The sequence below is a fragment of the Pelodiscus sinensis genome, chromosome 2 (assembly GCF_049634645.1).
Source record: "Pelodiscus sinensis isolate JC-2024 chromosome 2, ASM4963464v1, whole genome shotgun sequence".
Taxonomy (NCBI): domain Eukaryota; kingdom Metazoa; phylum Chordata; order Testudines; family Trionychidae; genus Pelodiscus; species Pelodiscus sinensis.
Window position 1 is genome coordinate 139,665,234 of NC_134712.1, and position 25,400 is coordinate 139,690,633.

A 25,400-nucleotide genomic window follows, 5' to 3' on the forward strand; every position below is an offset into this window, starting at 1 on the left:
CAGTGTATAGTGTATATATAGCAGTATAAACAAGTCATAGTCTGAATGAAATTTAAGTTTGTGCTGACTTCACTAGTACTTTTTATGTACCCTTGTAAAATTATGCGAATATCTAAATGAACTGATGCACTCCAAGGAAGACTTGTGTATCCCCAGAGTATGGGTCTCCTGGTTGAGAACCACTGGCTTAAAGCTGAGCAGTCTCTTCTGGGCTAACTCAACGTAACTTGCAAGCACTCCCTGCCTGGAGCTTTCACTCTTTCTTTGTGTTCTGGGTTGGTTGGTTTTTGTGTGTATTTTTTTTCCACTAACGGAAAACACTTCTGGAAGTAGATTCTTAGCCAGCTCGTATGAGGAACTTTCTGCCCAGGAGCTTCCTCTCTGTGTTTTGGACTCCATCCTGAGCCCTTTATAAAACCCAAATATTCTTTAACTTAGACTTTACAGTGAGCACCCTGACAAGGTTCCTTCCCATAAGACCATGGTTTGGGCTCTGAAAGAAAGGAAGACCTGGTTCCCACACCAGCCCTTCTTGAGGGCTGTTACCCAGATGCAGGTGGAACCCTGAAGATTGCCTACTTAGGGTCAGGAACCAGCCACCTCTACTATACTGACAACAGGGAAGGAGCTAGAGATCTGGAGCACCAACTGACAGAGGATCTGGCAGCTCTGCCCCTTTATACCAGCATCTGGAAACATGAGAAAGCAGAGGGCATGTATGCCACCCTACTCATATTTGCTATGAGAAAATCCTCTCCCTATTCAGTGCATTGGCTTTATGCATCCCTGAAGTGGAATGGACATGTGTAATCATTTGAGGAAGAACAGTTACAGGTTATTTTTTATATTCTTAATAAACTGAAATTCCCTGACACACAAAAATGGAACTATGATAATATTTTACACACGCCCTTGAAAGATCCCAAAGTACTTTGAAAACTATACATTCAAATTGGAGGTTTGCCATAATCCTTGAGTAAGTGACAGTGTTTAGATGAGCCACCGCAGAAGCAGACTGGAACTCAGAGCTACAACATATCCCTAATTTCTCCCTTGCTCTGGCAGAGAAGTAATCTTTTCCTGTCCTTGACAATTGTGAAGATAGCTTCTCCTTCTGCACTGACTCAGCTGTGCTGGCTGATTCACTCCTTCTATGCAGGTAGCACAGGCAGCTATAGTGGCTCTTTCTCTTCTCTGTGGTGCTACCAAACATACAGGTAGACAGTACAGAGGAATAAAAGAGAAGCCTTATGCTTCCTTACTCTTCTTCAGGGAAACATACAGGAAGTAACAATCTTGCCCTAAATACAGACAACACCAATGAAATGCAGGTTGAAGGTTAAAAATCAACCAGGACAAAAGATTGCACAACAATGGAATCATGGGAAATCTAATGATAAACTAAAACTGTAAATGGTAACACTTGAGGAATACTAACAAGCTTTTTTGTGAACTCACCTATCCAGACATGGCTTTGCATATGAAATTTCTGCAGGGTCTTCCATTTTTCTCCACTTCACTGTCACTTCTGTTTCAACGTTTTCTATCATTTCAATTCTATCCTGGACCTTAAAAATTGATCAAACTTTACATATTTCTGTTCCTTTTATTTTTAATATAAAAATAATTTTCAAAAAAAGATAAATATTTAAGCTAATCATTTTACTTTTTCTGATTCAGCTTTGTATTTTTATAAATGTCTGGCCCTTTATTTTTAAATGGAAACATTAATTTAAACTTAAAGAGACTGTACACTTATATTTCACAGAACCTTCAAAATATAACATGATGAAAACCGTGACATCATTAACATATAAAATAGTAGGCTTGCTAGCCCAACAAAAGACAGGACACCCCAGACAACCATGTTCAAATCTTGCTTAACACAGAGTTGCTTTTAGGGTTTTCGAGATGGTGGAGACAGAGAGTAAGGATCTGACTTGTAAAGGCTTTTAGGTGCCTAGATTCATTTTGGGATGCAAGATGGGATTTTCAAAAGCACATGTGCACCGATTTCAATATAAGTTATGTACCTAAATACTTCTGAAAATCCCACTAGGCATCTATCTGCATCGTTAGGCAGCTAAGTACCTTTAAAAATCTGGCCCTAAGGCCCCACTCTTACAAAGCACTTCAGAATTAGCTTAATTTTTTTCTAATGTAAAACATACTTTTAGAAAAGAATCTCATTACTTGATTTAAAAAAATATTTATTGTGGGGCAAATTCAATTCATGGGGGGAAACCATTTTAACAGATCAATTTAGAATCAATGTTAGAGTTGTATGGTAATCTTTGTATAAAAGAGGCCTTGTGACGTATCATTTAAAATTGATAATTCACTGATTAATGAAATGTATGTGACAACATTATATGTAAAGTTATCCACATAAACTCTCTGATGCATTTACCAGACAAGTCTTAGTAAACACAAGCTAACAGCTCTACTCAGGACTCCAAGTTGATGAGTAGAGGCCATTCGTTAGCAAGGGGGGGGGGGGGGCGGCAGGAATAGAAGGATTTGCATTTTAGCAAACAGCAGCATGGATTCAGAGCAGGGAATTGGCTGGGGGTGGTTGAGCTAGGGCAGAACCTCTAAGAAATGTATGGGGTAGAATGTGGGGCGCTTAGGGCAAGGAGTTGGGGGGGTTCAGGGCAGAGGGTGGTGATGTAGGGGGGTGCAGGAGTCAGGGCAGGAGCTTGGGGATGTGGGGGCTCAGGGCAGGGGTGTGTGTGTGTGTGGAGCGGTGCAAGAGTAAGGGTTGGGGTGTGTGACAAGGGGCTCAGAGCAGAGGTGTGTGCTTAGGGATGAGTGGGGGGGCAAGGGTGCTATTTAGAGATGGCCGGGGGGGGGGGGGGGGGGGAGGGTCGTGTTGAAGCCTCCCTCCCCGAGATTCATACCAGGATGCTGTTGGTTGTTCCCCTTTCTCGCTGTCCAGGAGGGAGAGGGAAGCACACAGATTGGGTCACTCACACTCCCCAGCCCTCTGACCCCCAGACAGGAGTGAGAGGAATGCAGGGACACTACACACTTTCCTCTCAGATACTGATTGCTGATCTTACTCTCTGATGGGAAGAGGAGGACAGTGCACAGCACCCCTACATTCTTCTCTGCCCCCCGCCCCAAACAGTGGTTTGGGGATGGGCTCGAGGCTGGAGCAGTCCTGGACTGGGTGGGAGTGCAACCTCAGTCAGCCCCTTTAAACTGCCTGGCTGCCTGCTACTTAGTGCAGCAGCCTGCAGGAGAGCCTCCTCTTGCAGCTAAGCATCCCAGCCTGCTGGCTCCTTACCAAAGCAGCGCATAGGGGCACAGCCTGCTAACTTTCATCTCTGCTTATGCATGTACTCATTTAAAACCCATATCTTTGTAGATAAATGAATTTGTTTTATTATTTAATAAAAAAATAGTGATTGTCAATACTGAAGTGCATGGGTAAGTACATTTAAAGGAGCAAATTGTTAGATACTACACAGACACTTAAGGTGTGACCTTCTGGGAGGCTGATTAAAAGACTGAGGGGTAGCTTTAAAGTCTGTAACTTTAAAAAAAAAGCTTAAAAAACAAGTGGTCTGCAATTCAAGTAGGAGGTACAAGAGCAAAGCATTATATGAGGCACCCGAGGTTGCAGGGCAGGAGTGACATAGCCCCTCAGTGGTCTGGACTGCATGCTTGAATATCAGACCATTGAAGACAATAGGTTTTGGATCAGGCCCTGTTTGCTTAAAAGTACACACCATGGTTAAGTGTCTTGTCGGACTGGGACCTAAAAAGGGAGAGAGATGGAATTGTTGTGGTGGGGGGGTTGCAATGTAATAATTCCAAGCAATGCTTTTCTACATTCCTTTCTGTGGCCCTTGTACCATAGAACTCAAAGAAAATGTTACTTACAGCGTTACAAGCATCCATATTTACTTCTTTCCCTGTAATATATAATACATTAAATGTTTAGGAAAGAACTCCATCACTTAATTTTTAAATATATTTACTGCATCACATCTTAACTTCATGAAATTAAACAAGCCATTTATATTCAATGTGGGATTTATGTACTATATGCTGAAACTGAGAAACTGGCATATCATCTGTTTGGGTGAAAGCTGTCTTTTGGAATTAGAACTCTAGCCTAGAAAGACTACATAATGAAGGAGGGGCAGTTGGCCTTTAAGACATTGGTAAATGAAAAATAAACAACTTTTAGGTTTTATAAAAATTACCTTTATCTTAAATTATAATATTTCCATTTATAGACAAACTACATTAAGATGCAGCTAAGGTGGAGACCATATATTACAGCAGTTGTTTCCACACACAGATATGGCACTCTTCTATTTTTTTTCTTAGTGTGCGAATAAATATTCAGTCTCAGGAAGACATGCTAGAGTTGTTAATTTTAGTTTATGCAAAAGGTCTGCATAGACGCAGTACTCCTTGATGAGGGAGCTATGTGAGCAGTAGGAGAGTTGGCTCTGTCTTAATCTCTGATTAGAGTCAATTTTTGAAGCAGAACTGCTCTCTGGGAACGGGCACTAGAGTTTGGCTAGGATTTTGGAAAGAAAGAATTGCTCGTCATGAAGTACATGAAAACAACTGTTCCAGCGCTGGTATTGTAATGAGGGGATATGATTTCCTTCCCTTCCTTAATGAGAGGGAGAACCACAACCAACCCCTAGTGGGCAGATCCAGGATATCTGTGGCTGCCCCATGGGAACTGGGAGTATAAGAGGTTGGTCCTCTGGCTCAGTTGGGGCAGAACTATCAGAGGAGCAGGACATCTCCCCCGTTGCTGCTGGAGCCCACGCCTGACGGGGCTGCTACATTGCCACAGGAACTACTGAAGCTGGTAGACACTAAGGACACCAAAAAGATGTTGGGGTTGCTGCTAGCTATCTACCCTAATGAAGTGAAAGACAACCCTGGAGTTGTCTAGGGGTGTGGAAAGGAGCCCAGAGAAGCCAAATAAGGTTTAGCTGTGTTACAAACTGCAAATCAGCCAGCAAGTTTCAGCTGGATTTCCCCAGTGATCCAGAGACAGAGCACACTGCCACTATTAGAGCCCTGGACTGGGCCGCAGGGGAGTGGGTAAGTCTTTGCCCCCCAATCCCTGCCACCCAACTCCTGAGAATGGCAGACTCCCCACTTTTCAGTCAGGAGACCTGCACTGATCTGACGCCTGCCCAAGCTAGGACACCAGATAGTTTTGCTGACTCTCTTGCCAGAGAGCTAATCCCCTCACTTTACTGCTGTATTGCTCTACTTCACTGTACGCCACAGCCATTACCTGAGCTGATTGCTGCCCTGCCCTGATGGAGCTCCTGGAGAAGACATATAGACTGCCTATTGCTCTGCCTGCCTGCCTGCAAGCCAAAGCTATAATGGATTATGCTCCTGCCATGACTAAGGGCAGAAGGCTTATAAACTAATTTCTACCCCATAAGACTGTGGGCCAGAAGCATTCACTGTGTGCTTTCTCGCTCTGTCTGAGAGCTGGGGCTCACAATCCCATTCCTTGTCTAGCCTGGACTGCAGGTTTGAATCTATTAATCATTACCCACCAGCAAACCCCGTCCCCCCCAAATGGAGTTGCTCAAGGAGCATTGAAGTGAGAGGGCACAGTCTCCCTCCCTGACAGACTAGGAGAGAACTGCAACTGTTTTGCAGGTACCTATGTAAATAAAACAATTTATGCTTCAAGTATATCCAGATTGTGTACCACTGATTTCTCCACTGGGAAACCAACCGGCAAGGCCCTATGCATCTACCACCACTTGGCAGACAGGAGATGCAGTGTCATCAATTAGTATTCTAAGTATCCCCCAACACACAATCTATCCAGGGAATTAAGAGTTGAAAATGAAGTATGGAAATGAACAGTCAGGGCACTAAAACAACCTTAAAGCTATCTGCCAGCAATAATATGGGTGAGGGGGAAGAGATAGAATGTGCCTTTAAAATATATTCAACCTTAACTCATAATTTCTAACCACAAATTATGTAATTATAGTTGTATGATTATTAGATGGTATCATTCAAATATCTTATTATAAATTACATGTCTTAAATATATTTCTTTTTAATTTAACTTTTCAAGTCAGATTTACTAATACTTTCTAGCTACTTAACACTGCCCTAGACTAGGGCAAAGCAGCCAGAGCATATTGCCCAGTTAAAGTACTCTCTTCTCCTTGCCTGATAAGTAGATCTCATGCAGTGGTTTTTAAAATAAAATACAGGCAGTCCCCGGGTTACGTACAAGATAGGAACTGTAGGTTTGTTCTTAAGCTGAATTTGTATGTAAGTCAGAACTGGTACATATTGTAGGGGAAACTCTAGCCAAACATTTCTCCAGAGCTCAGTTTTATTCTCACACCTCACTTCCCTCAGTCCTTTATTCTCAAGCTGAGATGTCTGCTGAGAAAAGCCGCTCTGCGTCTCCCTGGTCTGCTGGGGCGGGGGTGCTAGCTTCGCGTCTCCTTGGTCTGCTGGGGGGAAGCAGCTAGTGCGGGGTTGCCTCACCCCGTTTGTAAGTAGGGATCCGATGTAAGTAGGATCCATGTAACCCGGGGACTGCCTGTATTTAGGATTCATGACCACTTTTGCCATCAGTTATAAGTGAAAATTCCACTGTCATCAAAGACTGCTAGATAAAAATGTAAGAGAATTCACAGAGATGTCCATTTTCAAAATGGTTTCCATTGCCTATTATTCTGAAACAGACCATAAGCTGCCCTCTCAGTTGCACTCTTTTGAAATGGTCACCATTTTTCAGAGGTCCCAACAGCTGTGAACCAAGCTGATATCAGGGAAGACAGTGTCTTGATAGTTGCCAGGAGAAACACTGTGAGAGGCAGCTGAATGGATGAAGTGGCAACCTTTGCTAAAGTGAGCCAGTAGCCTTAGTTACAGTGAGAATAATAGGCCATTGTTGTACCTAAATTCCCGACTTCTACATATTGGCTAGTTGGAAGTCCAAGTCAGGGAAAAGCAGTATATTTCTCAACTAGTATTTTATGGAAAAGCCATCTCAGAATAAGAAAAGTCAGTTGGTTTCACAATTGGCAACTGTGCCATGGTATAACATTATACATTTGTTTCCATAATTTCTTTAACCATAATTTTATGAACTTACCAACAAATATACTTGGCTGAAATGAATTGAGTTCAACATACATAGTGCAAACATGAGGATATGGGGAAAGAAAAGTATCACCATGTTTGAATCTCAGTTTTGATACTCTTTCCCACTTACTTAAATCTAGATAGTGGAGTTAAGGCTTAACAATTTAAATTTAAAATTATATAAGATGAATAAAAATCAAATGGCTAAATTTCCATTCACTGCTTTAAAAGTATACCTTTTTAAGACTATGTAATAGTATATACCATACTCTTATGCATTAACTTGTCTGTATAGTTATAAGAGAAATTCTATATGATAAGCCACTGATAAAAAAATGCTGGTTTTTACACCCCAGATTCAAATACAGGTTGGACCTCCCTGGTCCAGCACCCTTGGGACATGACCAGTCCCAAACAAGGGAATTTGCCAGACTAGGGAAATTCCCTGCCATCAGTCTCCTAGCCCGTGACTACCTCTGCTTCTGACCCCAGCTGTGCTTTTGGCCCTGGCCAGACCCCTCTCCCTGGGGCTTCAGGCTGTGCTGCCAGACCTCTTTGCTGCAGTGTTCCCCACACCACCTTAGCTCCCTGCTGCAGGACTCTTGGCCATGCCACAGATTTCCCTTTGGCACCTGATCCTCTGACTTGAGGCTCCCCATGCCACCTGAGCCTCTTGCTCTGGGGCACCCCAAACTCTTATGTCAAACTTCCTGCCTGGATGAAGATGCACCATGTCTGGTAACTGACCAAGAGACTGAACTTCTCCATTGAAAAGAAGGTCAAGAAAACAAGAGAAAATAGTATTGTAAGAACAAAGGGCTACAGCAGGTGCTGAAGCAAAAGCAGTTCCATGCACTGTCACAGGAAGCAAGAAGGAACTGAAATTAGGGAGCGTATGCAGTGCCCCTTATAGCACACCATGGAGGATGCATCTACACAGCAGCATTATTTCAGAATAACGGCCATTATTCCAAAATAACAATGCGAGCATCTACACAGCAATTCTGTTATTTCAAAATACATTTGAAATAACCGACAGCTTATTCTGATTTCTGTAAACCTCATTCCACGAGAAGTAACGCCTATTCCAAAATCGCTCCACTGCTGCCATTTTGAAATAGCTCCTTCCCAGGGCCATTCACACTAATTACTTCCCAGTGCTTCCTGGGGCTCTAAATCGAGGTAGCACATCCACATTAGGGAAGCTTGCTCCAGATTAATTTTGAGGCTTCCCAATAGTGTAGACGCACTATTTCAAAATAAGCTATTTCGGAGTATTTCTTCCAGAATAGCTTATTTTGAAATAAGCATGCAGTGTAGACATACCTGGAGGTGGCACCCCAGGGGTCGCTATGGGCACTCCTTTACAGATACTGCTAAGGGAAAAACTTCTGGCAGCAGTGCACCTAGTGAGCATGTACACCAACTGTGGAATGCACATAAGTAACCACTTAAGCAGCAAGTATTAAAACTGTAATACTTTATCAGAGCTCTTAATGGGGTTTTATGCCAGAGATCCTGGCTGATACGCAGTTCTACTCTTGTCCAGGGCTGCCGACAGAACACAAACATTCAGAGGAACACATGGAGGGAAGGAAGTTGAAGAACAATCTGAAAAGCACCCATGGAGAAAAAATAAGGATTGCTCAGCAACTACCAGACACAGCTGTTCAGTGGCACTGCCTATCAGCTATTTTGCAGCTAGCAAAAGAGAGGAGGGAAGTGCGCATCAGAGATGGAGTCTCAAGGGAAGGAGCAGAGCAGTGACAGGTCCTCAGAGTAGGGGACAAAGTGGTGGAGCACGAGTGGGGCCTCAAAAAAGGGGGTGGAACACCCACAAGGGAAATCAGCTCCTGTGATATCTACAACAAAGCCAGTGAGGATATAATTATGGCTATTTTAGAGAAGATTTTTAAAAGATGGGTTTGCAGGGGACAAAGCTATGATAATTGGGAGAACATCCTGCACAATACAAAAGGTATTCAACAATCAAATTCAGCAGCCAAATCAGCACACATCTTTTGTCTCAAGTGCTGCCCATTCACTGAATCTTGTTGGAGAGCAGCTACAATGGCTGTCCCAAATTGTTCTACTTTTTGAAATTGTTGAAAAACTTTGTATACCCAGTTTTCCACTTCTACTAGTCATTAGGATGTGATGAAAAAGCAAATTTGCATTTACATTAAAATGCCTAAGCATAATAAAATAGTCTGCAAGAGTAGAAATCAGATTGAGGGTGCTGAATACACTAGGCAAGACCAAGGATTCATACAATCATATGCCAGAACTTATGCTGAAAGCAGACATCTTGCAAACAAACATTTCTGAGTTTTCATTTTTTGTTCTTGATGAGATATGGTAGCTATCTTATAAAAAATAATGTTGTGAACAAAAAATTGTAGAGTCCAGTTCTTCAGTCAAACAGCTCACTGTTTACTTGGTGGCTTTGGACATGCTTTATCAGAATTACAGAGTTCTGGGTTTATTGCATGTAAGATGGAAACATTAAAAATATCCACACAGTTCAAAGAAAGGAAGTAATGTCAGGTGAACTTGCAAAAGATGAAAGGTCATCCAATTCTCAAAAAGTTTCTGAACATAAGGTTTTCAACCTTGTCTTAAACACAATATTATCATAACTGGACAATAGGATGTGTAAGTATTATAGAGTGAGTGAAAGAGATGTTTCTATAATAGAAAAGAAACTGAAGAGTTCCAGCAGCGAAGATCAAAAGAGGGGCACTGTGACATAGCGGGGGTGCTGTCTACTTTTTTAACCCAGTGTTCCTGCCAGCTGTATTGTGAGACTCACTTCACTTGTGTATTGGCCGTAGACAACTACGTCCCAGCCTGAGCAGAGAACAACCCTGTTGAGAGAGAGAGAGAGAGAGAGAGAGAGAGAGACACACACACACACACACACACACACACACACACCCCTCCCCCCCCCAGGGTGGAGGGTAGGGCCAGAGAGCTGAGTAGGTCTTGGCTGGGCTATGGAGAATGAGGATGTTTTGGACCAAGGAAGGGGGTGAAGCCCCTTCACCCCCCCCCCCCCCCCAAGAAGAATAAGGCTGTCCGCCCTGGCTCCTGTGTTAACATCGCTCCTACGCTACACTGTGTCTTTGAGAAGCAATAAGAAAATGTCTATTCTACTGGCTGGATGCAAGTCACATCTGGCTGCGGATGGGGGTTCAGGGTAGGGGGCTCCCCAACGTGTCATCACAGATGCTCAAAACATAGCAAACAGCTGCCCTAAGGATTTAAATACTGAAAGTGGAGAGGATGAGATTGAGCTCTTAGCTACATTTACAGAAGTTATAAATAAAAGTTTCCCTGAAGAGAGAAACAACACGGAGTATTTTTTGCTGTCTTCTTACCACCATGTCTGCTAATGAAGGAAATTTTAGTAAGCTAAAATTAATCAAGATCTACATAAGAACATCCCTGGGACAGAAAAGGCCAAACTATCTGGCAGCTGATTTCTACAGAGAATTAGGAAGCAAGGCATCAGATATTTTCAGAGACGCCTAGGAAAGTCTCTTTGTAAGAGTAAATTCTCAAATAAAAATTCTGCAACTGAAGACAAACATAGGGACAGATTCTCAGCTAATGTAAGCCGTATTCAACATGATATAAGCTGTAAGCATGCTGTCTTGACTCCAGTACTGCTTTATGTTAACTGAAGATCCAGCCCTCAAATTCCACATATCAATAATATAAATTAAACAAGCTCCCAAACCTGGGCTTGCTGAATTTTGACACCAAGAAAAGGACACACAGAAATATAGTAGTGTTCTGTAGCAGTGAGATGTAAATGATCATGATTTCCAATAATTATTCAAATACCTTTCTTAAAGATTATTAAAAAGTGAGGAATATTAAAAATTAACATTATATACACGTTTTGATGTGATTGACTGATGGATTGCAAGGGAAAGTGAGATTTGAACCCTCGACCCACACCAAGGCAGAACATCTGACATATGCACTGGAAGACTGAAATGCAGGTCATATTAGATGTTCTGAGGATCCCTTTTGCTTCTAAACTCTATCAAACTAGGAAAGTTCCATCTTCCTGCCATGGGTGGCAAGAAGAAACCTAGGGCTGCTCTGCCTTTTATGATCTCCAAAGAAAGGCCAATGGAGTGCAAACCACAAGTAAAGTGTTCAACCAACCCCGCTGACCAAGAAAATCCAACCTCACATGCATGGAGCCGAGACACACCAGAAGCAGAATCTAGATGGATAAACATTCAAAGTACACTTTAATTCAGAGGCTGCTAATATTTATTTTCATGGACTTCAATCTTTGTGGTGATCTGCCCCCCAGTGAGATCATAAAAGGAATGGAGGTTTTCTTTATAATTCTTAAAACAAAGAATATAAATCTTCCAGAGATCGCTTTAGGTGGCCAAAACCTTAAAAGTTTGAGAGATCAAATGTATTAGTAAAGACTACGTTATATGAGCTTACTGTTACAGTGGTATATTTTTACTTTAAAATGTAAGAAGTTATGAAAATTGTAGATTATCGATCCTTCAAATAAAGGGCAACCACCCTAAAAATAACATTGAAAAACATTGCAGTACACCCAAATAAAAACTCTACAACTGAAAACATAGTCAGATCTTCAGCTGATGTAAACTGCATAGCTCCTCTGACTTCAATATTCATTTATGCCATCTGACACTCTGGCCTATAAATTGCACATACTGATAATTTAAAAAATTTCCCACACTCATTGAATTTATTTACTTTGACACTGAGCAAAGGATACATGGGAATATAGTCAAGTGTTCTGTAGCAAATGGATGTAAATTATCAAGATTTCCAATTATTACTCGAATGGCTTCCTGAAAGATTAAAAATTAAGGTGGAAGATTAAAAATTAACAGAATATGCAAATTCCTACTGGTGAAGTAATTTTAACTAGGGTTTCCAGTGTGGGGATCTTTTTTTATTTAAAAGACTGCCAGTCAATATAATTAGTCGCAGGTTCCTGAGGATACATAAAAGCCGATCAGTGCTGCAAGATAAGCAGCTGATATACACAGAATAGCACAACTAGTTCCTCATCAAAGAGTAAAACAACTGAGATTCCACATCAAAAAGTGGGCCAGGCTCTGAGGTGGGTTCACCAAGGAAGACGAGAAAGGGAAGAAAGGTGCAGCTAGTTCCATGAACATAATTTCATTTTTTTTAGATTTGGCATTTATTAGGCATATTTTTATAGTTAAGATGGAACATTAAAACTTCATTTCCAGGCTCACATTTGTGGTTTAGATGAAAAACTATAGTATCTTAAGTTTTTTAACTGGTGATCCATTTGTTGTCAACCTCAATCTCACGATCAAAAAAGTGTTTTTCTCTGTGAATATGTCATTTGTCAGAATACTATTATCCTGTAATAAACAAAATATTTATTGAGCGGGACACCCAGTGTAAAATTTAGATAGCTTACCTCTAGTTCTTTGGCAGTACTTTCATTATTGTCTATATTATCACTACTGTGAAACAAACAAACAATATATTTAGCCATACAAAATGAAAGACAAGATGGAGCTTCAAGCATTGCAATTATTTCCATGGCGATAAAGTGTTTCAGAGGAATCTGATTTCACATGGAAAATATGAAGCAGAGACAAATAGATTCTTAAAAGGTGAAAGAACAGTTACTTACTGTCATACCCTCCATGCTTTATAACTGACATATGAATATGCATAACTCAAAGATGCTTTAGGCAAAATGCATCATGTAAAAGATAATTTTTAAAGTTATGTGTAAAATGTATGCTGAATGTGTATATTTTACTTCTGTGCATTTATGACTCTTGTACAGGATATTAGAAATATGAAGCGTGAACCTGCTTATAATTCTAGATGTGTTAAAGTGAACCATTACTAATATTCTGAAACATAATGGCTTGGAACACAAGGTAATAGCCGCAAAATGGTTTTGCTTTTCCTATACGCCCAAACTTTGGTTGGTCCTACAAAGACATGTGACCATGGTACCTAGTACTGGAATCCATCTTGAATCTGGTATTTTTCCATGCATAGGAAGACTAAACAAAGGGGTCCCTCCCTGGGGGAAAGTCTATTTAAGGAATGGAAAGCAATCAAGTTTTTGTCTTCAGCTGGCTTTTGATATTGCCTCCCTCTTTAAGAGGATACGTACGAAAAAACCTGAAAAGAATAACTCTAAAAAGCTATAGATCCAGGCCAGAGAGAAAGAACAATTCTGTTCTGAAAGATTTTACCTCAACCAAGGACAAGCAGTGAGGAACATATGTAGCCCTGGAATTTTGTAACTAATAAGTCAGTTAGTTATAATGAATGTATGCTATAGCAAAAGGTTTGGATTAAATTTAAATACAAGATGCAGGCCTCAGACCAGCCAGGCAGCTTTGTTAACTTAGCTCCAACTCTGTTTGATGTTAGCATGTTCTGATGTTAAAGTGAAGGTATGGAATATTGTAATACATACTGATGTTAATATTAGGTAAGGTCTTGTAATAGATAAAAAGAAGTTTAATGTCGAAAGACTTTGTAACTTTGTTAAAGTGACTAGAAGTACTCCTTTGTTCCATGCTGCAATTCTGTAAATGTATTGTTTGTATCAATGAGAGAGAGAGAATGTTTTAGGAGAAGCGTGAAGACCACTGCATGCTCAAATGGCCAGAGGAGGGGCCGGAGACTCAAAAAGCACCAAATAATTATCAACTAAGTGAAAGCACACTGAAGACGCAGACTACCGGGGCAGATTGACAAACCCTGAAGTTAGTGGCAAGCACCCCTTGACAAGGAACCAATAGCAACTTTCACCAGAGAACACCACCCCCGAGGAGTCGTCAGCATATGGATATTAAATGACTGTGAGAACAACTTCTTCCCGATAACCATATGTTGTAGGAAGACAGATTGTGATGTTGAATGACTGATTAAGGCCTGACAAGGCAAAATGCATAGACGTGCATGGAAGGAAAATCCTATGAAGGATAGGGTGTCTTGTATGGCTCTTCAGGTTCTCGTCCTGCATCAGTCCAGACTGACACAAATCCAGCTCCTTCCTTGCACCCGACCTATCTGGCCAATAGGTCGGGCCGAGCAACAGACTGGTAACTATTCCATCAGCTGGGTGTGTGTGTGTGTGTATGTGTATGTGTGTAGACGCATATGCTACTTTGTTATATTGTCAATAAATGTGGCGTGTTGTCTTATCCCCCTGAAAAAGATCCTGTCTGCTTCTTTTAAGCAATAAAACATACTTTGAAACAGTTAGGGTATGAAGCTTAATTGGCGTGTTTTTTTTATTTTGGCTTAGTAACATACTTTGATCTGCTTTCACTTGTAGTCACTTAAATCCTACTTTTCCTACTTAATAAATACACTTTTGTTTATTATCAAGCACAATATAAATAACTGTTCCGGGAGGGGGGGAGGGAAGGGAGGGCAACCACTGTGCATCTCTCTTCCATTGATAAAGAGGGCAAACTTATAAGCTTTCTCTGTGTAAAACTTTTATACAGAGTAAGATGGACTGGATTATATATTATGGTCACTATTCCCAAGCGGTCCTGTAACGGTTATATCCTGGACCTGACCCTGCACTCCGCTCAGGACTAAATCGAGAATTGCCTCTCCCCTTGTGGGTTCCTGCACTAGCTGCTCCAAGAAGCAGTCATTTAAGCCACTGAGAAATTTTATCTCCGCTTCTCTTCCTGAGGTGACATGTATCCAGTCAATATGGGGGTAATTAAAATCCCCCATTATTATAGAGTTCTCTATTTTGGTAGCCTCTCTAATCTCCCTCAGCATTTCTATGTCAGTAGGTTTAAAACTAATTAGGTTTAAAACTAATAAAAGAAAGTTCTTCTTCACACAGCGTGTAGTCAACCTGTGGAACTCCTTGCCAGAGGAGGCTGTGAAGGCTAGGACTATAATAGAGTTTAAAGAGAAGCTGGATAAATTCATGGAGGTTAGGTCCATAAAAGGCTATTAGCCAGGGGATAAAATGGTGTCCTTGGCCTCTGTTTGTCAGAGGTTGGAGAGGGATGGCAGGAGACAAATCGCTTGATCATTGTCTTCGGTCCACCCTCTCTGGGGCACCTGGTGCTGGCCACTGTCGGTAGACAGGATACTGGGCTAGATGGACCTTTGGTCTGACCCAGTACGGCCGTTCTTATGTTATGTTCTTATGGATTTATTTAGAGTTTTGGTCCTCTTTGGGGCTGTGTTCCTGGATGGTATCAACAGCCTTATAGCCAAGCCTTCCCAGGGGTGAGCTGGTTCAATATCTGTGTTGCTCTGTGGTGTTACCCCAACCCTGTGTCTTGGCTGGGGGAGACCAAAGCTTCTGGCCCAGCAGGACAGGATAGCTGGGGCACCACAATGGACAGATAAGTGGGCTCAGTGACATTACTAAAACATTAGGTGACAACCCCAAGGGGATTCCGGTGATCCAACCCATCACACCTCACAAGAACTCTGGTTCTTCAAGATGCATTGTACTCCAAGATTCCAATCTGGCATGATTGCACCCAATGTGCTCTAGGTCAAAGATCCACAATTACTGAAGAATAAGTAATTTTTCAAGTGAATGTGCACATGAATTCCACTCTGGTTGACTAACGCTTATCTGTTTGCTTGGAGATGGGTGCTAGGAGTTCTACTCAAAGTCTGCAAGACAGCCCTACCAAAGCAGACCTCCAATCTGGAAGCTTCTATCAAGAAAGTGTCTCGTAAAGGTGAGGATTGAAATACATGTAAGCTACCCTGCAGATTTCAGAAATGAGCATTTTTCAACCTGGCAAGAAAGGCTATCTGTGCTCTAGTGGAATGAGCTCTAACGTGGCTAAACAGATCTATTCTGACTAGCTTGTGGCACGTTCTTATACAAATGAGACTCAGATAACCTCTGAGATAATAATGCTTGATGCAACAAGGGAGGTTTAGATTGGACATTAGGAAAAAATTCCTAACTGTCAGGGTGGTCAAATACTGGAATAAATTGCCAAGGGAGGTGGTGGAATCTCCCTCTCTGGAGATATTTAAGAACAGGTTAGATAGACATCTGTCAGGGATGGTGTAGACAGAGCTTGGTCCTGCCTTGAGGGCAGGGGGCTGGACTCGATGACCTCTCGAGGTTCCTTCCAGTTCTATGATTCTATAGGTTTATCAACAAAAGCCATGAATGTTATAGGTGTGTTCTTGAATGAGTTTGTCCTGATAAAGTTGTCTGATAAGGCCCTTACTAAATTAAGTGTATAAAGTTTAGTTTAACTTGCTTTTGAGAGAGTTGTGGAAAGAAAACTGGAGATTGACGAATTAGCTCATTTAAAATGTTCAAACCATGTTCACATTTATAATGTGCAAGCAGAATAAAGTCCAAACCAGTAATACATATACTTGCTGTTTTAATAGGGCTAATTTCACAAAGCTGAAAAAATTATGAGCCAAATCAGGTGGGAGGAAGAATTTAATCAGAAAAATGTGAATGAAAGTTGTGAATCATTTAAGAATACTTTACTAGATGTCCCAAAAGCCATATCCCCTCGCTGACTAAAAAAAAAACAATCTGGTTTAGAAGGGAAGTGAAAACATACATACATACATACATACATAACAAATGGAAAGCAGGGAAGTTGAAAGCAATGAATATGAATCAGGAATTACAGAAAACTGATAAGAGAAACCAAGGGGGACACAGACAAATGTATGGCCAGCAGAATGAAGGCACCTGATGCAGCAAGGTCAATATCAAAAGACATACTATCTGCAGTTTTTGTGACACCACTTGTGTTTTTTAGCGATCTGTACCAGGGCACCAGAAGAGGCTTTTTCAGTCTTCCAGCCCTCTGAAGGTTGAACCTGAGATAAGTTAGAAGTCTAATGATTCTTGTCTCAACTTTCTAGGTGCCAAAATCTATAACCTGTTCCTTCGCTTATCCTTAGAGGGGTGCTTCTTTCTGCACTTGTCAGAATACACAGATGCTTGAATAATGGTAAAAGAATGGGGCCTTTTAGTAGATGTGCTGTAGGAGCTCAAGATGGGGTCTTGGCTTATCTGGCACTAATAGACAAGAGACTGACCAGATGACTGTGGTCTGGCTGTACCCTTCCTCTTGGTAGCTGAAGAGGCTTGCACTGATCTCTCAGGAAGGATAATCTTCAATTGGGCTTCTTTAACTTTCAGTGCTCTCAGAAACAAACAGCTCATAGTAAGGATTTTAAATATCAACTAACCGACTAATCAAATAGCCAATGCATTTTGAATCGACTATTCAATTAGTCGACAAGGTGACTCCACCTTTGAAGTGCAGCAATAGCCGTACAGCTGTTACACTTCAAGGGTGAAAGCACCACATGGAGCCAAGGGTCAGCTCCCCACTAACCCCGGGCTCCATGTGGCGCTGCCACTTTGAAATGCCATGAGGAGCCTGATGCCAGGCTCTCCACAGCTTTTCAAAGTGACAGCACCACGTGGAGCCCGGGATCAGCGAGGGAGTTTCAGCTAATCCTGGGCTCCACATGGTGCTTCCCCTCTGAAATGCCGCATGCAGCGTGAGGTCACTGCAGCTGGCTCTAGGCTGCACGCAGCGTTTCAAAGCTTCAGCACCATGTGGAGCCTGGGGTCTGGCTCTAGGCTCCAAGAGGTGCTGACTCTTTAAAGTACCCCCTTCACTTCTCCTCCGTTTACTGCCTCTTTCTGATAGAGGCAGCAATGGGGAGGGAGCGACTAGTCGACTAGCAAATGTTTATCGGATAGTCAACTAGTCCTTCACATCCCTAGCTCATGGACATGTCCTTCTCCAAGGTGACAAAGGCCCTGGCAATGCCACCTCTTAATTGGTATCAAAGCATCACACAAGGGCTGGTAATTGACTCCTGTAGGTTTAGCTTCTGCCATGCTGCTACTCCCCAGGGTGGAGAACAGGCATCTAGTCTTACTGAAACTTAACTAATATACAAATTCCTGTATTTACATAGTTAATTGGCTAAATACAATAAACAAAACTAATTAACAATAACCCCAAATAACCCCAGTACTGAGCATAGAGAAAAGGCAGGCATCCCATTGTCAAGGGTGCTAAGGAGGAATTGAGCAATGGTTGGGTCTGCTCTGCCCTTTATGTCTTCGGGATGATCACAAGGACATATAGAGCATCCATCTAACTGCAACAGACACTGCTGACCAAAAGAACTTGACCTTGCATGCATGCATGTGTATGCACATGAAGAATGGAATACATGCGGACAATCACTTGAAAGGAAAAACTTTATAATTTTTTTTTAAAATCCCAATTCAGAAGGGTCCAGATCCAAAGGCTTGTGATACAATATATTTCCATTTAACATAAGTGTACTTTAGATCAGGCCTTAAAAGAAAATATAAGAATTTCTCCACCTTGACGCTTAGGTGACAGCAGTGGGAGCACTGAGAGTAAGAGCCAGTATTAGTACTCTCACTTCCAGTGCCTAGCACCACAACAGCATCTGTCACCTGAAAGAAGCAATTATAGGAAAAGTCCTTCTCAACAGCAGAATGAGGCACACTGTTGCTCTATGAGATGGCACGTATAAACTCAGTTCAGTCAGCACCTAGTTCAGTGAGGAGATGAAGCACGTGTAGTACAAATGGTATCTCCTTTGGAATAAGGCTGTCAATATAGCAAGCAAACCTCTACTAAGCATGTGGCAACTGATTTTTCAGAGGCTTATATCAAGAGACAAGAAAAGGCACATCCTTAACTCTAGGGCAACCTATCAAATCCCTGCTCCAAACCCCAAACCATAGAGCTTCTCAGTTAAATGTTTGTAAAAATATTTTAACATATTTTTCCTTAATTTCAGCCTTGGACATAGCTGAATTATTTTAGGTGAAAGTTTCAAAAAATTACAAGGCAGATACTCAACAGGAAAACTCCACACAAAACATTTATTTAAAGTTTAGCAAAGTTATAAGCAACTGAAAACTAGGGCTTTATAATGGAAAGTGTTACGCAGTCTTAACTACCCGTACAGGTAGAAGCTCCACCAATAGTAATAAAAGGGCATTGTGCTCAATTCTTCTGGAAGAAAGAATAATGTGGACCATTTCAGTCTCAAATGACTCCCTCTGGCCAATGCTCAGTCTGGCGTTAATGAACTTTGAAGGCAAAATATCTAGTCCTATGTGGCCAGAAATAGAACTAATGCAGTTTGGAAACTTTAGAAGTGGTGCTAGTGCTTAAAAGCAGGAGCAGGGAACTGAAGACTCTCTCAAAATCCTCATTTTATGATAGCAGTACAATATATTCTTACTGTACCTTCATGATGCTGTGGGCTGAAAGTTTGGATTTGGGTTCAAATCTAGAAATAAGGAAATTACTTACCTGAGAGAGTTGCCATATCTGATTTTAAGTTTATATACACTTTTGCCTGCGTGAAGAAACCTTGTTTCAGGTAGTGGATATGTAAAAGGTTTTAAAAACATCTTTTTCAGAATATCAACCTAAGTATGTAAGAGAAATCAGATGTTAAAAAAATTAAATCCATCCCAATCCATGACTACATCTTTCATAGCATAAAACAAGGGTATTATATATACAACTTTTATTTTAGAGAGCTTACACTGTACCCTGGATCTCCCTTGAACCCTAAACCATAATTCTGCACATTTTACTACTAACTGGGGATTTAACTGCTGAGAGGAGTAAAAGGCGGACATTTGTGGCAGTGAAGGGGGACAATATGTTATATGTGTAGCACAGAAAATTTATTGCTACCACAGCTGAATGCTAGAAAAAACCCACCCTCCACTTAAAATCTAGACTTGTTTTCTATCATTACTAACTGCACACATATGAACTGCCAGATTAATATACTTTCATGGCAATTCAAAACTTTCCCCCCCTAATTTACCAATTTCTACTGCTTAGTTATTGAATGGAGCTGACATGCTGCTTTTAATTCCCCTCAGGCAGCTTTAAAATCTTTTGGATCTCATTATCATAGACCTTGATCAACCACAAATCCAAATTAATTCAATGGGAGTAGAAGATGCTCATCACTTCTGAAATATTAGGTCCAATGCATCTGAAGTTGGGAAAACACAAAAGGTGACACCTAAAGATACTGACCACTTCTGAAAGTATTAAGTTTCATATGCCATCTTGAGCATTGCCAACTTTCAAAGAATATTTTTGAAACTATAAAAGAAGTTTCTAAAGGAACCATAGGCTCCTTAAGCAATATACCTATTCCAAATGGTAGCTTCAGTCACTAAGCCTATAGATAGGAATCTGTGGCTCTTGCATGGAAATATTTTGCAAGATCTGCCTGCACATCTAATCATTTTTAATCTTTAGGATCCTAATTCTGCAATGACGTACTCACTCCCTCTCTTCAACATTTCTATCTATGTAGCCCACTGCGAGTAGCTACAATGGGCTCCCATCCTCCCACTGAATAACTCTAATTTGTTTTGCCTACCAACACTTTAGGGATGTTAAACTGTTAAGTATACTGCAAGCAGGAGGCTTACCAGTATGCTTATTGGTTAACCAGATCTTGCCAGTAAAATCCAGTGGCCAGCCACAACGGGCCAGGTGACAGGACAGGTGGCAGGATCTGACAATTGCAGTGGAACCAGTAGCAGGACCTCATGGAGACAACAAGGAAGGCAGCAGACTCTCACAATCATGGCAGGACCCCAATGGCTGCAGTAGGGCCAGGCAGCAGGCCCTAAGTTAAAACGATTAACCAGTTAAGTGCTATTGTTTAACTGGCTAAACATTTTACATCCCTACTGTCAGCTTCTGAGCATTCACATGGGCTGTGCTCCATATGCGTTTCACCCATATTGCAGCGTCTGCCAGGTAGCACCATCTAGATAAGGTCTCCCCACAAAACTAAGGTGTCAGTCTGTCTTGCAGCAGCTCAAGAGCATGAGTACCAACCTTAAGGCATACTCTTAGGAAATTCTCTGCCCACATTGGCTGAGAATTTTATACTTAGATTTTACCAACCAATTGCCAATGTAAACTCCTCAGGCATTAAAACACCCTTAACAGAAAGTCACAGATACTCCAATATGTCTTGCCACTCAGCAAACTGTGATAGATGGTCCCTTAGCAAAGAATATGGCAACATTCAAGTTACTCCCATCCCAAAGGGCCATTTAGATCAGGTCAACTGCACCTTAGATCTTACCCCAAAGACAACACTTGTAGCCAATCCAATAATAAACAATCTAAAAATGTATTACATAGGAAAAATAAATAGGAATTATTTACAAGAATAAAACAAGTAAACATACATACACACATAAATGCGTTTCAGTTTCAAAAACAAATTCCATAATAAGCAACCTCTCAGTGACTTTTAGGGCTAACCCAGGCTAAGAACTAAGGATCTTTTGCTTATGCTTCCTAATTCTTGTCCCTCTGAGTCCAAGGAGTATAAAGATATAGTTGCTCCTTGTAAGAAGTTTTTATCCCTTCCCCACATCTGATTACAATTGCAAATTCAGCTGATAGGAAGAATTAACGTGCCCATCTCTTCTTCATAGTGATGGGGGAGCAGTAGGGGAGAAAAGAAGAGAGCAATAAAGTCTTCTGTCTTCTTTGATGTTTCACAAGAGTTCGTCTGATGTAGATAGGCCTTCCTGTGGGACAAGGCCTACCACGTTCTGTTGGATGCCAACATTTCATATTAATAAATGTTTCCCTTCTGAGTGGTTTGGATCATGCCTACATTATAAAATTAAGTCAACCTAACCTATATCAGCGCACAGTCATGGCAGAAATGACACTGTGTGCGCATGTACATTTTGTTCCTTGTCTTAGTGACGCATATCCTCACCAAGAGCACTCGTATCAATTGTACTGGCAGTGTGGGGCATTATGGAACAGCTCCTGAGCCAATAGCAGTTGGTATATGTAATGCATTGTCAGCTGACTTAACTACATTGACCTTGGCGGAACTCTCTAGGATCCACTGGATGTGTCTACACTGGCAAGTTATTCCGGAAAATCAGCTGCTTTTCCGGAAAAACTTGCCAGCTGTCTACACTGGCCGCTTGAATTTCTGGAAAAGCACTGACGATCTAATGTAAAATCTGTTCCGGAAAAGGGCCAGTGTAGACAGCACAGTAGTGTTTTCCGCAAAAAAGCCGTGATCGCGAAAATCACAATCGGGGCTTTTTTGCGGAAAAACGTGTCTAGATTGGCCATGGACGCTTTTCCGCAAAAAGTGCTTTTCCGGAAAAGCATCCTGCCAATCTAGACGCGCTTTTCCGAAAATGCTTTTAACGGAAAACTTTTCCGTTAAAAGCATTTTCGGAAAATCATGCCAGTGTAGACGTAGCCACTATGTATAGTTTTAAGCCTACACAGCTTTTGGGTCCAGCTGCAACATCATTTGTCTTTGAAAAATGGTATATATCAAGGCTCTACTATCAAAGCCTGCAACTCATTCACTCTCATCGTAGATATTATTGCCACAGGAATTCAGGTATTTTTTCCAATAACATAAAGGATCAGAGATTCCATGAGAGTTTCTAAGGTCATATTAAGGACCCACAAAGGAACCAGTTTACATGCTGGTGAAAGGAGAATTTAGAAATGAATAGATGAAAGGTTGAGTTCATCACTGAATATACTCTCAATGAGCTAAGCTTAAGGTGAGCCAACTGAAGATGTCTTAGATACTAGGCAGAATCAGTTGAACTCCACAGGGCAATGACCACATTGAAAAAAAGCTTCCACTTGGCTGAAGAAGCTATCCTGGTAGAGTTTTCTTTTCCCCGAGTAGGACCTGTCAAACAGTCACCAAACATTGCTGTTTTTCTTCATTCAACCATGAAGCAACCACATGTTGAGACACATGGAGCTGAGCATAGAATACAAGTGATCATTATTCTGCATGAGCACGTTGGGCTGGAACACAACTGATACTGGAGAAGTACTGATGAGGAGTAACGTCAGTTTGAAACACGGAGTTTGCGCAAAATCTTGCCACCTGTCTACACTGGCCACAAGTATTTGTGCAAGAACACTGACATTCTAATGTATAAAATCAGTGCTTCTTGTGCAAATACTTTGACGCTCCTGCTCAGGGATAAGCCCTCTTGAGCAACTGTTCTTGAACAAGAGGCCAGTGTAGACAGGCAGCATTAATTACTTGCGTAAGAAAGCCCGATGGCTAAGGAGCTTTCTTGCGAAAGAGAACATCTACACTGGCACAGATGCTTTTGCACAAAAGGACATCTCTTGCGCAAAGGTACATGCCAGTGTAGATGCTCTCTTGTGCAAATACTTTAACACAAAAACTCTTGCATTAAAAGTATTTGCACAAAATCTTGCCAATATAGATGTAGCCCAGGTGTATTAATTGACATGACATTTGCAGAATTTTAAAATATTGTGTGAAGAACTTGAGGAGTACAGGAGCTACAGAGATTGGAATATCATTAATTGCTCAGGTCTACTGCATTCTGTGGATACCAGAACCCCAAGCTCAAGCCCAGGTTATAAAATTAATGTAGGGTTAAGAATCAATGTAGACGGTCAAGCCCAAGATCTTCTAACACTGGCTCTCTAACACAGGCCCACTAACATTAGGCTTAGCTTGCAGCAAAGACATACCTTGACAGGCTATACTGCATGCTTAGTTCCTCCCAAGTCCCACTGCTTGCCCTGCCTACGTTTTTTTTTTTTTTTTTTAAGGCTCAAAGGATAGTTATGCTAGTCTGACACAAAACAAGGAGTCCTGTAGCACCATAAAGACTAACAAAAATATAGAGAGAGTGCTCTGCTCATCTGAGAAAGTGGGTTTTGACCATGAAAGCTCATGATACGATCTAGGTTAAAACTGTAAAATACAGGACTCTGTCATCCAGCAACATCCGTGGTCCAGGTGCCTCCCAGGCACCTCTGCCCAGGCCAAAGGCAGTAGGGCTGGCAGAGCACTGGCTGGCAGGGGGTGGGAACACAGCCCCAGCTGGGCAGGCACAGGGCCAAGCGAAGCCCCAGCCGGGCTGAAAGCAGTGGGGGCAGCATGCAGAGCGCAGCCCCACAGGCCAGCACAGTGGGAAGTGAAGCCCCAGCCTGGCCAGAGGCAGCAGGGCTGGAGGTCAGGAGAGCAGCTGGCCTGGCGCTCCCAGTGGGGAGGAACATGGCCCTGTTGCGGGGGAGGGGGCAGCAGGACCAGCAGTAGGGAGCAGGGCCAGAGGGGAGCACTGGCAAACGCCATGCTTTGGGATCACTCAGGTGCCAAGGGTGCGGGGCAGGGAGGTCCTACCTGTAACTATAGATGTTGCTAGTCTCTAAGGTGCCACAGGACTAGTCCTTGGGCTGCCTTTTGTTTTTTTTTAAGCAAGAGCCGAGGCCTGGCCACAGCTGCCCAGGGTCAGCCAGGGCTGAATTAACTCTTCCCGGGATGTTGTGGAGCCGCCTACGGCGCCCGTGACTTGCCTGCCCAGTGGCGGCGCCCTCAGGCCGGCCCGAGCCCGCCGGCGGGAATCTCGCCCCAGCCCCGCCCGAGCCTGGAGCCTCCTCCAGCCGGTGACACCCGCCTGCGGCCGCGGGCCCGAAGCACCGAACGCAGGACGCCGCCGCCGCCACGTGAGCTTCCCGCCTCAGCCCCGCCGGCGCGAGGGGAGCGGCTCCCAGTGACACGGGGCTGCTGCGGGAGACGTTAGGGCTGCGGAGCATGCCCAGTAGCTCTGCCGAAGCCCCGCCCACACCCTGCCCCGTGCTCGCTGGGCACCCTTCGCGGGGGATTGAAAGGGGGCTCGAGGCGGCTGCGGGCAGGGTTAGAATCGTGCTGGGGCAAAAATAAGGGGCGGTGAGGGGAGGAGCAGCTGGTGCGCTCCACTGCTGTTTGGGTGCCTTGCACAGACAGGGCAGGAGGGTAAAAACCGTCACCCCAGTGGGCATGAGGCACCAGTCAAGGAGCGGCTGTGGGCGAGGGGCTTTTTTATTTGCTCAAGCCTGCTTTTTGTTTTAACTCAAACTATGCACTGAGCATGCTCAGTAGCTCTGCTGAAGCCTTTGCCCTTTGCTCTGCCCACACTAGGTGTAAAAGGTAATGGCTACGTTTTAGAAGAGGTTGAAATGGGGGCTAAACAGAGGAAGGGGATGGAAATTTACTGGGCAGGGAGATGAAGCATCTGCAGGCTTAGAATCAGGGTTAAGAATCAGAAACTGCTACGGGTAGCACAGTCTTACAAAGGAGATGCTCTCTACAAACCATCGGCATCTCGCAGTGGCTGGAGCCCTGGCTGGGATCATGCATTT

The 25,400-nt window shown here is 42.5% G+C and overlaps 1 protein-coding gene across 2 annotated transcripts in view; it reads right to left on the reverse strand.

The window, feature by feature from the left end:
• MAJIN (membrane anchored junction protein) overlaps positions 1 to 24,840 on the reverse strand; it is a 34,238-nt gene extending 9,398 nt beyond the window's left edge. The window contains exons 1-7 of one of the 2 annotated variants that reach the window (XM_075921514.1): positions 24,576 to 24,837; positions 19,494 to 19,612; positions 12,581 to 12,626; positions 11,897 to 11,972; positions 7,127 to 7,252; positions 3,889 to 3,920; positions 1,459 to 1,568 (exon numbers count right to left, since the gene is read on the reverse strand). In XM_075921514.1, coding sequence (XP_075777629.1) covers positions 1,459 to 1,568; positions 3,889 to 3,920; positions 7,127 to 7,252; positions 11,897 to 11,972; positions 12,581 to 12,626; positions 19,494 to 19,612; positions 24,576 to 24,815 — 749 coding nt within the window. In that variant the 5' untranslated portion in view covers positions 24,816 to 24,837. Of the gene's footprint in view, positions 1 to 1,458; positions 1,569 to 3,888; positions 3,921 to 7,126; positions 7,253 to 11,896; positions 11,973 to 12,580; positions 12,627 to 19,493; positions 19,613 to 24,575 lie in introns of both variants that reach the window. The other variant, XM_075921513.1, reaches the window with a different exon arrangement.
• Positions 24,841 to 25,400: the final 560 nt, after the last annotated feature.